Source organism: Lipotes vexillifer, unplaced genomic scaffold (genome assembly GCF_000442215.2).
Source record: "Lipotes vexillifer unplaced genomic scaffold, Lipotes_vexillifer_v1.1 scaffold131, whole genome shotgun sequence".
NCBI lineage: Eukaryota > Metazoa > Chordata > Mammalia > Artiodactyla > Lipotidae > Lipotes > Lipotes vexillifer.
This window is the reverse complement of record NW_006782866.1, coordinates 2,029,490-2,045,931: the sequence shown is the minus strand read 5'-3', so window position 1 is coordinate 2,045,931 and position 16,442 is coordinate 2,029,490. Positions and strand designations below refer to the sequence as shown.

Sequence of the window (16,442 nt, the reverse complement as noted above, 5' to 3'; positions counted from 1 at the left end):
CATTCCTGCAAACAACTTTGTAAGGCAGATTTTTATGGACTATAGTCAGCAGATGTGTGAGTTTACATACCTAAACATACTTGGTTTCTTATTGGTAGAAGCTTAGTAAACTGAAAAGGTAATCAGAAATGAAGTATAGATGATTATTAGCCATGTTGAATATATAGCTTTAAAGACCTCCACAGAAAGCTGATATAACTATATGTGAAGGATGGACAACAGAAAGATTTGTAAATGACTCTTGTCTTTCCCCAAGTCCTGATCTTGCCTCTCTGCTTTTTCTCTACTCCAATTTTTTCAGACATTTATTCCTCAATCATTTTTAAGTGTTTGTGCTGGGTACTCTGCCAGTTCTGAGCATAGAAAGATAAACACACAAAGCTCTTGTCCTCCAAGGGCTCATAATGTGGTAGAACAGATGGATAGCAAACAATTACAGAACCTTTTTAAGTGCTCTATAGAAGCATGGAGAAGTCTCTTGAGAACCTAGAGGAGGAAGCAATTAATTTGACCTGCAGGTGTCAGGGACCTCCTGGAGAAAGTGACACCTGCCCTGGACCTTGAAAGAGAAAGTTTGAAATGGAAGACGGTGATATGAATGGCAATCTAAGTAAAGGGAACATATGTCATGGGATGAGAAAGAGGATGTTATGTATATGGCATTTGTAAGAATTTACTTTTCTGAGATAGGGATATACTACCAGCATTCTTGTTGTTCTTGGTTTTTGTTTTGTATAGATTTCTTTCTTGTTAAATAGTAAATAATAGTATCACGATTAACATTTTTCTACATATTTTTTATATAATCAGTGTTCAAAAATTTTTTTATTTTTGGCCATGCTGTGCAGCTTGCGGGATCTTAGTTCCCCCACCAGGGATCAAACCTGGGCCCCCTGTGCTAGAAGCATGGAGTCCTAACCACTGGACTACCAGGGAATTTCCCCCCCAATGTTTTAAGATACATTATTCCAAGGGAAAATTTGGTTACTCTGACATGTAAAAGAGACACATATTTTTATATTCAAATGTCAATTTATATGTATCTCCTTTACATTTTGTTGCTGGTCTTTTTTTTTTTTTTTTTTTTTGCGGTATGCGGGCCTCTGGCTCCAGACGCTCAGGCTCAGCGGCCATGGCTCACGGGCCCAGCCGCTCCGCGGCATGTGGGATCCTCCCAGACCGGGGCACGAACCCGTGTCCCCTGCATCGGCAGGCGGACTCTCAACCACTGTGCCACCAGGGAAGCCCCTGCTGGTCATTTTTAAATTACAAAAATAATACTGCTAAAGTAAAATAAATATCAAAGTAGTCAGGGAGGCAATGTGGTGTAATAGTTAAGAGCAGAAACTTTGGACTAACTCTAAAGTACAGGAAGATTCTAGCTAAAAATTAAATCAGCTATATGGTGTTAGACCAGTTATTTAACTTCCCTAGCTTTGTTTTTTTCATCTGTAACTTGTGTAAACCTTGTTCACGGAACTGTTCTAAAAATTAAACGTAATATTAATATGCTTAGCATGGTTGCTGGTATAAAGTAATAGTAAATAGTAGTTGCTTCTTCTACTAAGTACTACTATTACTACTATTACTCTGCTAAAGTTGTTGGACTTTAAAAGCAAATGATAAGAGAGGGAAGGTTGTTTCTCTGAGATGGTCAAGAGTTGAGAGAACAGTAGGGTAAAGGGGATTAAAAAAAGATCTGCGTATATCTCTATGAGAAAAAGTAAGATGAGATTAACTCATCTTTTAACAGGATAGAATTGCAAGATGCCTGTGGCATCCTTAGGAGAAAGAGACCACATAATTCACTTTGACAGCCACCAGTTGTTGCCTTTGGACAGCATTATTTGCTAGTTGTCCTGAGTTGGCTGGAAGGGTAGAGGTGGAGCAGAATATTCTGCGGAGTGATAGAAAGAAGAGGAGGCAAAGTGCAAACCTGGTTTGTACAGGACAGTGTTTCCCCACCCTGGCTGCACAAAAGAATCACCTGGAGAGCTTTTTAAAAATTGTGAAGCTTGTGCCTCATTCCCCAGAGATTCTGCTTTACTTGGTCTGCTGGAATAGCTTTTTTTCTCCTAAAGCTCCCCAGGTGATTCATCCAGGGGTTGCATATCTCTGGTGTAGGACATTGGCTAGTCAAGTATTGCCTGCTACATACTTTATACTTTTGAAATCACCTTTACCTACACCATTCTTACAACAAGTCCTAGGTAAGGAAACAAAGGGTGAGGAAGTTTAAAGGCCTGCTCAAGTCACAAAACTGGTTAGCACACAGGAGCAGAACCTCCACTGTGTTCCTTTATGCTCCACTGCTGCCGTTTAGCTATGAAAGGAAGTGGGTAGAGATGTATTTGGGGGTAGTGAGTTGAGACTGGGTCTCATGTTCAGAGCAAATGGAAAGGATCATTGTTTGTTTTTCATGGCTTGAGAGACCCTCAGACATTTTCAGATTTAGTAGACCATTGTCTGTTTTAACGCCTCTGGTAACAAAAGAGTAATTTCTGGTGGGGTTGATTCCCTCTTCATACAGTCCTAACTTTCTTCAAAATGGTGGTCCTTTTCCTAATTCATGTATGGAAGGCAAATAACCACTTCGTATTCTGCATAACAACTTGTAGAAACACTTAGAGTTGCTACCATGTCTTCTTTAATCTTTTTTTTAAACTGAAGTATAGTTGATTTACAATGTTGTGATAGTTTCTGGTGTACAAAAAAGTGATTCAGTTATACATATATATGTACATATTCTTTTTCATTATGGTTTATTACAGAATATTGAATATAGTTCCCTGTGCTATACAGTAGGACCTTGTTGTTTATTTTATATATAGTAGTTTGTATCTGCTAATCCCAAACTCCTAGTTTATCTCTCTCCCACCCACTTTCCCCTTTGGTAACCATAAGTTTGTTTCCTGTTTCTCTTTCATAAATAAGTTCATTTGTGTCATATTTTAGATTCCACATATAAGTGATTCATATGGTATTTGTCTTTCTCTTTCTGACTTACTTCACTTAGTATGATCATCTCTAGGTCCATCCATGTTGCTGCCAATGGCATTATTTCATTCTTTTTAATGGCTGAGTAGTATTCCCCTGTGTATACATACCACATCTTCTTTATCCATTCATCTCTCAGTGGACCTTTAGGTTGCTTCCATATCTTGGCTGTTGTAAGTAGTGCTGCTATGAACATTGGGGTGCATGTATCTTTTCAAATTATACTTTTATCTCAATATATGCCCAGGATCGGGATTGCTGGATCATATGGCAACTCTATTTTCAATTTTTTAAGGAACCTCCATATTGTTTTCCATAGTGGCTGCACTAATTTACATTCCTATCAAGAGTGTAGAAGGGTTCCCTTTTCTCCACATCCTCTCCAGCACTTATTTGTAGACTTTTTAATGATGGCCATTCTGACCAGTGTGAGGTGGTACCTCATTGTAGGTTTTTGATGTGCATTTCTCTAATAGTTAGCAATGTTGAGCATCTTTTCATGTGCCTATTGGCCATCTGTGTGTCTTCTTTGGAGAATTGCCTATTTAGGTCTTCTGCCCATTTTTTGATTGGGTTATTTTTTATTACTGTATTGTATAAGTTGTTTGTATACTTTGGAAATGAAGCTCTTGTCATTTGTATCATTTGCAAATATTTTCTCCCAGTCCATAGGTTGTCTTTTCATTTTGTTTATGGTTTCCTTTGCTGTGCAAAAACTTGTAAGTCTGACGAACTTATGGTTACCAGGGGGGATTGGTGGGAGGGAGGGATGGTTAGGGAGTTTGGGATTGACATGTACACACTACTATATTTAAAATGGGTAACCAACAAGGACCTACTGTATAGCACAGGGAACTCTGCTCAATATTATGTAACAACCTAAATGAGAAAAGAATTTGCAGAAGAATAGATACATGTATTTGTATAACTGAATCTCTGTACTGTACACCTGAAACTAACACAACATTGTTAATCAACTGTACTGCAATATAAAATAAAGAGTTTTAAAAAAGCTTATAAGTTTGATTAGGTCCCATTTGTTTATTTTTGCTTTTACTTCTATTGCCTTGGGAGACTGACCTAAGAAAATACTGGTACAATTTATTTCAGAGAATGTTTTGCCTATGTTCTCTTCTAGGAGTTTTATGGTGTCATCTTATATTTAAGTATTTAAGCCATTTGGAGTTTACTTTTGTGTATGGTGTGAGGGTGTGTTCTAACTTCATTGATTTACCTGCGGCTGTCCAGCTTTCCCAGCACCAGTTGCTGAAGAGACTTTCTTTTCTCCATTGTATACTCTTGCCTCCTTTGTTGAAGATTAATTGACCATAGGTGTGTGTCTATTTCTGGGCTCTCTATTCTGTTCTGTTGATCCATATGTCTGTTTTTGTGCCAATACCACACTGTTTTGATTACTGTAGCTTTGTAGTATTGTCTAAAGTCTGGGAGGGTTATGCCTCCAGCTTTGTTCTTTTTCCTCCAGATTGCTTTGGCAATTCTGGGTATTTTATGGTTCCATATAAATTTTAGGATTATTTGTTCTAGTTCTGTGGAAAATATCATGGGTAATTTGATCCCTGTCACATTAAATCTGTAGATTGCTTTGGGTAGTATGGCCATTTTAACAATGATAATTCTTCCAATCTAAGAGCATGGCATATCTTTCCATTTCTTTGAATCATCTTCAGTTTCTTTTATCAGTGTTTTAGTTCTCAGCATATAAGTCTTTAACCTCCTTGGTCAGGTTTATCCATAAGTATTTTTGTATTTTAGTGTGATTTTTAAAAGGGTTTTTTTTTTTTTTTTTTTACTTTTTCTTCCTTAACCTTTGATTATTCAGGCTTAATATCCTTAGTTCCTTAATTGCCTCATAGAATATTTCTAGGCCTCTCATACCACCTTCTTTGGAGCTGCTTTGTTGTTCCTGTTGAAATATGCACTCATAACTAAGTCTTGTTTCAAGATAGTGATTTAATTCTATGTTATTGGCCTTTCTCTTCCTGGATCCGATTTAAATTATCAAAGAGAACATAAAAAAAAAAAAATCCAAGGTAGCTTTAGGAAATCGCATCACTGTCGGTGTACCAGAAACTTTGAAAGTTTCTAGAAATTATGAAGCAGATTAGATTGGATTCAGCATAGGCATAGGAGAGTCATGTTTGATAAATAAATGGACTGATGTTTTCAGTAGAGCTGTTGAGTAAAGGGGGCTGGAATGCAGGGTGGAACATGGGACTGATGGCAAATTGAGGGATTTCTATGACTCCAATGAAGTTGGAGCAGATCTCCACAGAACTTAACCTCAAACTTTATGGATGCAAACAGTACTCTAAGTAGGGCATTTGTTACAGAAATAAGATAAAATTTCAATGAACTACCGAAAGACAAGTGAGGGCCAGCATGTTGGTCTGGAATGACTGGGGGCCATAGACACAATGGGAGTTTATACTTACAAGCTGGTTCCTGTGGGCATTAACTGGGTGCTCATGAGAAAGATGGAGGCTGTGCAAGAGACCAGAAAGAGCCCCCACCTCAGTTGCAGGCAGCTGTAGGCAGACAAACATGAAGTACCATGCATTTCCTTGCATATTTTTTTTCCTATTAAGTAAAAACCTTAAGCCACTGAGAGTGGGTCAGTAAAGACTCACCCCAAAGACACAGGCAGAGACACACTGCTGCTGGGGTAAGAGTAGAAGAAAAACCTGTCTACCCCTGAGCGCAGGGGAAGGAAACCTTGTGTCTAAGATTCTGTACCAATACCAAGCAGAGGTATTACTCCTTCTACTGCTGGTGGAGCAGCAGGAAAGGGCTTCCCAAGACGAATCACAGATACAAGGAGTTTGGATGCCCCAGGGTTCAGGGGCAGGAACAGAGAAATCCATACCCCTGGGACTCAGGTGCACATGGCCTGCCTAAGACTGAGAGTGGATAAGGATCAGATGGTAGTGAAAGCCATCTGGTGGGGGATGGCAAACTCAGAGCCACATAAATTTTGAGGTGCTTCCAGCAGTTTAGGAGAGCCACAGCAGCACATTGTCCTTAGGGAAGAAGACTCCAGGGCCAGTCTGAAAGAGAAAAGGTCATGCTTCTCCCACTCCCATAACCTCTTGGGGTCTAAGGTATGTCTCTTCAGATGCCTGCTCGTTGCTTTCCACTGCCAAAAGATCTCGGTGTTCCATTTAGCTATAACTTCACTATTTTCTAGTGATCTAGAAGTGTTAGGTTCAAGAGGGACAGGGACATTTTTGTAAACCCTAACCAGAATTAACTTTGACTCCTCTAGGTCCCTTTTTAGCTGAGCTGCCACCTGGAGGATGCACCAACGAGCTAAGAGGCGATGATGATCCCTTTCTTAGGGACAGCACATTCAGTGGCCAAACTGTCTTAGTTTAAGGAGTAAGGTGAACCAGGAGGAGGTTATGGAAGCGGAGTCAGACATCATCAATGCATTGTTGGACAGCTTTTCTGATAAATGATTCATTAGCGTCAGTGCAAATAGTCCAGAAAGCTAAAAACATGACACAGATTACTTTCAAGGGCCGCAATAGTATGGACAAAGAGGGCTGATTGGTAACCTGAAAAAGTGTCAACAGCTTGAGGAACCACCAGTAGCCCTAGGGGGAGATCAAAAGTTTGATGTAGTCCATCTGCCAAGAGCCAAAAAAGGGCAATGCCGTGTGCAGTGAGACCTCCCAGACAGGAATCATTAAGTCTGGCATGCAGTCTGGTATCCTCTGCATCAGAAACACAGAGTCAGACTTAATTAGAAGCTTGATTTCAGTCTAAATTAGAGAATGGGCTCTTGCCATGGGGAGCTACATTAAGTGACCCAGACCATTCAATTAGCAATTAAAATTTGTTTTGAGTTTGCAGCCCCAAAGAGGCTACCTTTAATCTGTCAGTTGTAATTTTCCAAGTGGCAAACCAAACAGCTGGGCCACTGGCAACAGCCCAAGAATCTGAGTTCTGCCCACTGAAGAGAATGACTGTGTCTCCTTTTGGTTCTGCATAGCTCTGAGGCTGAAGTCATGGCAGCCCAGTGGACACTGTCAGCTTCAGCTTCTGTAAACCATTAGTGAACCAGGCTGAGGCATTTCAGGGAACCTCATTGATCCAGTAGCTTTGCTTCAGACAGTGGAGTAGGAATAAAGTTTCCCTTCAGAGAATTGGCTGCCACTTTTTCATATAAAGCCAAACTGCCGTTGGGGCAAGGCTGTCCTGTATTCTTGAATATACCATTTCCATTTGGCAAGCAAGGCTTTTGGGGGTCCTTCTCACCTTGTTAGTTGTGGAATTTAAGTTTGACCCACCCCCAAATGGGACTATCAGGCCAGAGAGTCACTAGGCCTGCCTAGATCAAGCGTTCAGACCCATCTGGAGGCTGTTTCCCTTTGCCAAAGGCTCCACCTGGCAGAATCCTCAGTAACAAAGATTTGTGCCGTTTCCAGTACCCAGAGTCTAATTGTGTTGGGGTTCACCAGCTAGTCCTGCTGGTGGAGGTATTTAGTTTAGCCAGTAGTAGTATATCAGTGTTAATTTATGTGCTTTGACAAATGTCCTGTGGTTATGTAAATTGTTAACATAGTGGATATTGGATGAAGGATATACAGAAACTCCATACTATCTTTGCAACTTTCCTGTAAATCTAAAAGTATTTCAAATTGAAAAATTACTTTAAAAAGTACCAGATGGGGCTTCCCTGGTGGCGCAGTGGTTGAGAGTCCGCCTGCCGATACAGGGGACACGGGTTCGTGCCCCAGTCCGGGAAGATCCCACATGCCGCAGAGTGGCTGGGCCTGTGAGCCATGGCCGCTGAGCCTGTGTTCCGCAACGGGAGAGGCCACAACAGTGAGAGGCCTGCGTACAGCAAAAAAAAAAAAAGTACCAGATGGCACTCTGTAACTTCCAGGGTAAAGGTCAGATGAGGATGGTATTTAAGACCCCTTAAAGTTAATTCTTCCTACCTATTTCTTAACCACTTTCCCACACTCACGTGGTGCTTTAGCTATTAGTCTACTCAGTGCAGTTGCAGTGTCTTGAACATGCCTTGACTTCTCATGCTACGCCCTTTTTTTATGAAATGCCTTTATCCCACCTCTTCACATGACAAAATTAAAGCCAAGCTTCAAGGCTGTGCCTTGGTCTTACCTTTCCTGTTAGCTCATCATTGATGCTTCTGACTCAGTACTAGCACAGCTTTTTGTATGTGTTTCTGCTTAGGATGCTTCACAGGTTAACATTGTAAATGCTGGTAGTCATCTTCTAGAGTAAAAGTTCCTTGAGGATGAGAATAATACTTTATTCATCTTTTCATTTCCAGTATTTAGCTTGTTGCCCACTTCCAGTAAGTTGTACACAGTAATTGTTCAAGTAAATGGTAACTGGGTGAGTGAGTGAAAAGCCTTAGGGCCATGCTATGTATGGTTATGATAGAGCTTTCCTCTTTGTGTCACTTCAGTATTAAGTACTGTCATTAAATGGATATTTGTGATTCTTGTTTACATTTTGGAATTGTATTTAAGTATTCTCGTGTATACATTATAAAATCTTTGTCTTTCATTTATGTTTTAGGAGGGCCAAACATGTGGGCTATTACCTCTGAAGAACGGACTAAGCATGACAAGCAGTTTGATAACCTCAAACCCTCAGGAGGTTACATAACAGGTTTGTGTTTATATTTTATTTGTAAATTATGCTCCTTTTCATGTAGTATCTTATAATTAGTTTTAATTTGACTGCCATCAATTTGTATTATTTAATGATAAAATTCATATCAATCAGAATTCTAGAATTTTTTTAAAATGTGACTTTCTTATTTTACCCGGAACCATCTTAATTTGTTGTCTTTGGATTTGGCATAATAGAAGATCTTTTCCTGATCCTAAACTTTAATTATCCAGTTTCACATTTTAACCTTATATCTGGAAAGTTTTCCATTTATTTTTCAAGGTAGTTGAGACTTTTTTCCCTAAGCAAATTCATTAATGTGTTCTTAATATGTTGTGCCAGTTACTAGTATAATGATCAGTATTACTAAAACCTAGTAGAAATATATATATCAGATCAATTTTTTTCTTGAAAATAATCTAGAATTTTTTTTTCTGGAATCTATTTTCCTAACATTTAGCCCTCTGTCTTTGGGAGGCTTTATAAGCATTGATTGTTGATGCTATAGCCCTGGTTTTGCAAGAAGTCCCCCAGAACCAAAAGAGGATTAATTTAGGTGTGTCTTTCAAATTTTTTTCTATAAGTGAAACTTTCTTTTCTATGCTAAAGCACCTTAGGGCTTTATTTACAGTAGTAGTAAATATAATGGCTAATATTTACCAAATCTGTACTGTATTTCAGATACTATACTAAATGCACTATTTCCTTTAACCTTCACAACAAGCCTGTGACGTTGCCCTGTCGTTGTCTGTATTTAAAGATGATAGAACTGAGACTTTGAGGTGTTCTGTAACTTGCCAAGAGATGGTTAGTGGTGATCTGAGCTTGGAAACCTTTCAGTCTGACTTTGGAGTCCATCCTCTTAAACATTATAGTTTAATGTTATTTGCACTTCTGTAATAAAAACTACCTTACCTGGTATCCGGGTTGGGATTTGATTACCCTACTTACAAGGTAATAATTTGGTCTGTTACTGTCTCATGGATGCTGGCAGAAGACCCAGAATTCCTGAGTCAGAGACCAAGGGCACTCTTTCTAATGGCACAGCTGGTAGCATGAGCACTGGCATATTTCTGTCCATTTCCCTCGTCCCCTGAGTCACATAGGGGCCATGCAGAGGGGCCAGAAGGATGCTGCACATGCAGTGGTTGTGTTATAGAAGAGGAACACTGGGCTTCAGGGAACCCACCATTTTTCAGCAAGCAGTAAGCAAGCTTATTCTTTGTCCCAGAGGGAAACATTACCTCATCCTTCAAGACAGCTCACTGCAAACCCAATTCTGAGACATGATCCAGGTAAAGTGCAATTAGGACCTTAACGTTCTTGGCATACACAGCAGGACATATAGGACATATCAGACACCCATGAGGAGTATCTTTCCCAAACCTTGTATTTTTTTTAATTAGAGCTCTTCTAGGGAATAGTGTTTTTAACTATAAATTTTATTAGGTAGGTGTATTATCAAATAAGACCCTAATTATGAGGAAAAACTAAGATGAATAATGTAATCTTTCATCACTGATTAATGCATATATAACTTCAGTTGTGACATTTTTGTTTTAAAACCTCTAAGTCTTATTAAAGTAATATAAATAATTTTTCTTTAATAATTGTAATTAGGGACTTCCTTGGTGGCGCAGTGGTTAAGAATCCTCCTGCCAATGCAGGGGACACGGGTTCCAGCCCTGGTCTGGGAAGATCCCCCATGCCACGGAGCAGCTAAGCCCGGGCATCACAGCTACTGAGCCTCCACTCTAGAGCCTGCGCTCTAGAGCCCGCGAGCCGCAGTTTCTGAGCCTGTGTGCCACAATTACTGAAGCCCGCACGCCTAGAGCCCGTGCTCCACAATAAGAGAGGCCACCGCAGTGAGAAGCCCGTGCGCCACAAAGAAGAGTAGCCCCCGCTTGCCGCAACTACAGAAAGCCCGCGTGCAGCAAAGAAGACGAATGCAGCTAATCAATCAATCAACAATTTATAAAAAATAATAATAATTGTAATTAAAATAAATCAATAACATTATTATTGGCCATTATTATTATTCAGAGGCATCAAAGTAATTCCATTTACTAATATGCTGTTTGATTTTTTTGTTTTCATTGTCTTTAGGTGATCAAGCACGTACCTTTTTCTTACAGTCAGGCCTGCCGGCTCCTGTTTTAGCTGAAATATGGTAAAATGTTTTCTTTTGTAGATGAGCTTAACTTTCTGATAGTCTGACTTTGTTCTGTTTTTAATACTTAGTGTTAACATAAAGTTGTTTTTACTTGTAGTCTGTTGTTAATAAGAGTATTTCTGGGCTTCCCTGGTGGCGCAGTGGTTGAGGGTCCGCCTGCCAATGCAGGGGACACGGGTTCGTGCCCCAGTCCGGGAAGATCCCACATGCCGTGGAGCAGCTGGGCCCGTGAGCCATGGCTGCTGAGCCTGCGCATCGGAGCCTGTGCTCCGCAGCGGGAGAGGCCACAACAGTGAGAGGCCCGCGTACAGCAAAAAATAAAATAAGAGTATTTCTTCAGCTTTTTAGAAAATAAATTTTATTGAGTAAATGACTAAAAATCAATTGGGGTTTTGTTCTATAGGATAAATTTCTAATTTCCTTAGAATTTCTAAGGAAAGGAAATTTCTAAGTGTTTTTCTATTAAAAAAACACTTCTTTACAATTTGGCAAGAGTCTTGATCTTCATTCTGTTATTTTGTAGTTGTTTCACTTATTTCATCATCTATAAACCGCAAATTAGCCCTCCCTTCCCTTGTTCCTACCTTAAATAAATTGTTCTTTATAATCTCTAAGGTTTTGGTTTTTTAATTTATTTACAATAAACATCAACCCCTACTCCATCCGTCTTTCCATTCAGAATATTCCCATGCCTGGCAGAGTGCCAGGCACATAGCAAGCATTCAGTAAATATTTGAAAAATGAATAAATTGTTTACAATGGTTATACTCTTGTATAATTTCTTTCCATCTGCACTGGTGGAATTCATCCCAAAGGTATCTAGATACTATATAGACAGATAGTATTTTATTAGATACTATCTTTGGTCAGTAATATATTAATGTACAGGTTTTAGCTTTTTGTTATACACATACACATATTTAATTAAGTGATGATCTACATGTAAATGCTATGTCATTGTTTCCATTTTATCATCCTCCTCAAAAGTAATGTTGACCCTGAATAACAATCTATCACCCTCCAAACTAAGTAGCAGATGCATTAGTTTGATCTGCTGTCAGGTTCTGTGAGGAGGGCCCTGTTCCATCCTGAATAAAAGAGTGACTTTGAGCTCTTAAAATCAGGGGAGCTCAGTACATCAAAACAAAACAAAACAAAACAAATCTACCGCCCTCATTGTCCTTTTAGGGCTTTATCAGACCTGAACAAGGATGGGAAGATGGATCAGCAAGAGTTCTCCATAGCTATGAAACTCATCAAACTAAAGCTTCAAGGCCAACAGTTGCCCGTGGTTCTTCCCCCTATTATGAAACAACCTCCTATGTTCTCTCCATTAATTTCTGCTCGTTTTGGTATGTGTTTATTAATTTAATTAGATGCATTTGATAGTTAAACTTGATTCCTAGGCATAATATTTGAGAATCAGAAAAGGATTTGTTGGCATAAAATGACAGTCCCCAGACTCCAAGTTAACTTTCATGTCTGAGACTAGAAATGTTAAGTTCACTGTCATAGCTAGGGAGTCCATGTGGCCCAGTTTTCCAGGGACAGTTGTGATTATGCCTGTTGTCCTGGCATCTAGTCTGGTTAGTGTTCCCTTTCATAATTCCCAGTTGGATGATAAATTATATGATCCTGCTAGTTATAGCTGAGCCTAAATACTATTCTTAATTAGTTTCCTCTATACTCTGTATGCATAACAAAAAATGTGAACAATTTAAACTCAAAATGATTTGATTTGGGGGGTAATTTAAAGTTATACATAAGTAGAAATTTCTTTAATTTAAAGGTTAATTAGCCAGCTAAATTTAGGGCTAAAAGTTGGAGACGTCGTGCTATTTAATTTGCATATTCATCAGAGGTAACTAGTTTTCCATTAATTTTGATTAGCCATTTTCCTATTATTTGTGAGAAGCACTCATTGGAACAGAACATTCAATTAGATATCTCTATGTATCAGAAACATGTTCTTCCACTCTAGATGTTAGACCTTAAAATACTAAATTCTTTCACTATTGCAGTGAATTCTAGAGATAATATCAAATCCTTGTGTAACCATATTTATATAGTGTACTTCATATTCTGCAGTTAGTAAACAAATGAGTCATCACTTTGTTTTAAAGAATTGTCTTTGAATCCATATGTATTGTGTTACGTATAAGAAAAGTGAAACGTGTGGCATGCTTTCTTCTTGCATATAGTGTGTGTGCATACATGGTTCTCTTAAAGTATGCAGTATTTAGAACATCCTTTACAGGGGAGTGGAGAGTTTGGGGAGTGAGAGAGAGAGAGAGAGAGAGAGAGAGAGAGAGAGAGAGAGAGAGAGTGTGTGTGTGTGTGTGTGTGTGTGTGTGTGTGTGTGTGTGTGTGTGTGTGTGTTAACTCAACAGCACTGTATTTATTATCCCTACACAAAACCCCACATTTGATCAGGTAATGCATTCTCTCATTGAGGATACTAATATTTAGTTGGAAAAGGCTCTTTAGTTTTATTCATGATACTAGAAGAGAATTTTTAACTCCTTAGTAGGCATTCGCTTAGTTCACACAGGTCAGAATATTGATATTAAAAGCAGTAGCTTACCTCCTGCACTGTACTGGGTCCAAGCTGCTTTAGTGAACTTTTTAAAACTAGTTTGCCAACAGTGTTTCTGTAACATAGCAGTTGCTCACTGTACTGTGAACTTGTTTTCTGTCATGTATTTTATAATTTGTTTAGCAGCACTGGGGAATGTGTTCTGTTTTGTCCTTAGGAATGGGAAGCATGCCCAATCTGTCCCTTCCTCAGTCATTGCCTCCGGTCGCACACATAGCAACTCCCTTGTCCTCTGCAACTTCAGGGACCACCCGTCCTCCCCTAATGATGCCTGCTCCCCTAGTGCCTTCTGTTAGCACTTCATCATTACCAAATGGAACCGCCAGTCTCATTCAGCCTTTATCCATTCCTTATTCTTCTTCAAGTAAGTGCTTTGTTTCTAATGATTCGATATTTTATTATGAAGAAACTGTTATATTTGCATCCCGATAGATAGATTTCCTTCATACTTTGTGAAATTGTTTGGTATGAACCTTTTTCTTTTTTCATTTTTTTTTAGCATTGCCTCATACGTCTTATAGTCTGATGATGGGAGGATTTGGTGGTGCTAGTATACAGAAAGCTCAGTCTCTGATTGATTTAGGATCCAGTAGGTATGAATACTTAAAACTTCCAACTTTTTAGGCTTTCAATAAGGAGTATTTAACAAATGACTTTTTTTTTTTTTTTAAAGCTCTGAGCTTATCCAGGTTTTACTTTATAGTGGCCACATGTTAACACTTGGTAAATTTACTGTTTGTAATTCACATAAAATAATTTTATTTAAGAATTATTAACTGTCTGTGGTATTTTACTTTTGAAAAATATATGTTATGTAAACAAAATATTCTGCTATATTTTTAATCAATTTTTTGCACAAAGCTACATTTTTCTTTCAAAAATATTTCTCAAAACATCTCATAATCATTGTACATTATTATTTCTCGAGCAAAAGCTGCTGATTGAGTATCTTTAAAATTTCAGAAAGCACAAAAGCATCAATGTTCATTCATCACCACTCGTATAAATCACAATAATACTCTTTAAAGCAATGAAGAACAATGTCTGCATCCTTGTTTAAACACTCACTGATTGTGTGACCTTGTTTTTCTCAACATCACTGAGCCATAGTTTGTCCATCTAAAGGATGGAGACAGTAATACTTTTTAAGTTTGTCATGAGGATTAGAAATAATATTTGTAAAAACCCTAGCACAATGTGGGGCCTGGCACATAGTAGGTTCTTGGTATATGGTAGTTCTGTACTTCATATGGTATTTGCTTTCCTAAGAATAAGGATAATTGATTAAATTTTTTCAGTATCAAGTATAAAAGTAGTTACTGTTATATTATAGAAGGTATGATTCTTATTGTCTCTGACTTAACTAAACATATTTTATTTAGTAACAACAATTTTAAATAAATTTTGTTACAGCTCAACTTCCTCAACTGCTTCCCTCTCAGGGAACTCACCCAAGACTGGGACCTCAGAGTGGGCAGTTCCTCAGCCTTCAAGATTAAAATATCGGCAAAAATTTAATAGTCTTGACAAAAGCATGAGTGGATACCTCTCAGGTAAGCGGCATACGGTGCTTAAGAATGTGAGAGAGTTATGATTTTATATGGACTTCTATTAAAGAAATTTTATTTGAAGTTGTATTTTGTAGCTCATTTAAAATTTTAACATCCAAAAAATTTAGCAGGCATTTGGTAAATACAAATAATATTTAAGTTGTGTAAGAGTTCAAAGTTCTTATAATCAAGTTGAGCACACCCAGCTTTTTGGAAAGAAGACCTCTCCCTTGAGAAGGTCAAACCTCATCCTCCAATGCAGTGAATGGAGAAATTCGTGTGGTAAGAGAGTATGGCACTAAGCTTCAGCTCAGTTTCCCTGAGAGTCTCCTTCCTCATTGGTTCTTTCTCTGCCTGTCCTTCCGAACACCTCATGTGAGCATTGTTCCCCTTTAAAGCTCCAACCCAAATGTAGCCATAAAACCTGACCTGAGATCCCCATAGAACATTTGAGTCCATGCTAGAACAAACATCCAAACTTCACTAATTGAGGATAGTGAAGGGGGACATAAACAGAGGGTAATAGGCAAGTAGAATTCCCATCTTCTAACTTTTGCCTCTCTCTTCACTTAACAACAAATTATAGTTTAGACGGAGTAAAATGAGTGTTTAAAAATAATAGAGCTTTAAAGTGCTAGGGAACATAGAATAGGAGATATTAATACTGAAGAAATAAGATAAAACATCTTATAGGAAGGGAGCATTGAAGCCCTATCATGAAAGAAAAAAGTAAGGATTCAGATAGAGATTGAAGGTGAGGGCATTTGAGGGGGACGAGGAAGAAATCCTAAGAGCAAAAAGTACACGACATGTTTGGAGGATGAAAAGCAGTATATGAAATAGTATGGGGTCTCTAGTTGTGCATTGGGGCAAGGGAGCAATAAAACTTTTGGAATTGATTGGAAAAGCTAATATGCAATATGCAATATTTTCTTTAAAGATATATATCTATGTGGTAAAATCTTTAAAAAAAAAACAAGAGAATTATACACAAAAAATTCAGTATAGTAGTTGCCTTTTCTGGGGGAGGCATGGAGATAAAATCAGGGAACACAGATAGCTTCAAAGAATTTAGTAATGATCTAGTTCTTAAGTTGTATAGTAGGTTAATGGGTGACTATACTATATTTTTAAGTAATCTTTTTTTTTTTTTTGGAATTTTAACATCTCTGAAATTGGGATGTGTATTATCATCAGTGGTATCTTAGCACTGTGTCATGTTTTCTTTTTTTTTGTCAGTGATTTTTCCTTCTTAGTGTTACATAAAATAATGGGGTGTCTGGGCTTCCCTGGTGGCACAGTGGTTGAGAATCTGCCTGCCAGTGCAGGGGACGTGGGTTCGTGCCCCAGTCCGGGAAGATTCCACATGCCGTGGAGCAGCTGGGCCCGTGAGCCATGGCCACTGAGCCTGCGCGTCCGGAGCCTGTGCTCCGCAACGGGAGAGGCCACACCAGTGAGA

At 38.6% G+C, this 16,442-nt stretch overlaps 1 protein-coding gene across 1 annotated transcript in view; it reads left to right on the top strand.

The window, feature by feature from the left end:
* The window catches only part of ITSN2 (intersectin 2), a 139,413-nt gene that overhangs the window by 12,463 nt on the left and 110,508 nt on the right, over nt 1-16,442 (top strand). The window contains 6 exon segments of the mRNA XM_007455500.1: nt 8,569-8,661; nt 10,771-10,834; nt 12,026-12,189; nt 13,591-13,797; nt 13,933-14,026; nt 14,847-14,986. Coding sequence (XP_007455562.1) covers nt 8,569-8,661; nt 10,771-10,834; nt 12,026-12,189; nt 13,591-13,797; nt 13,933-14,026; nt 14,847-14,986 — 762 coding nt within the window.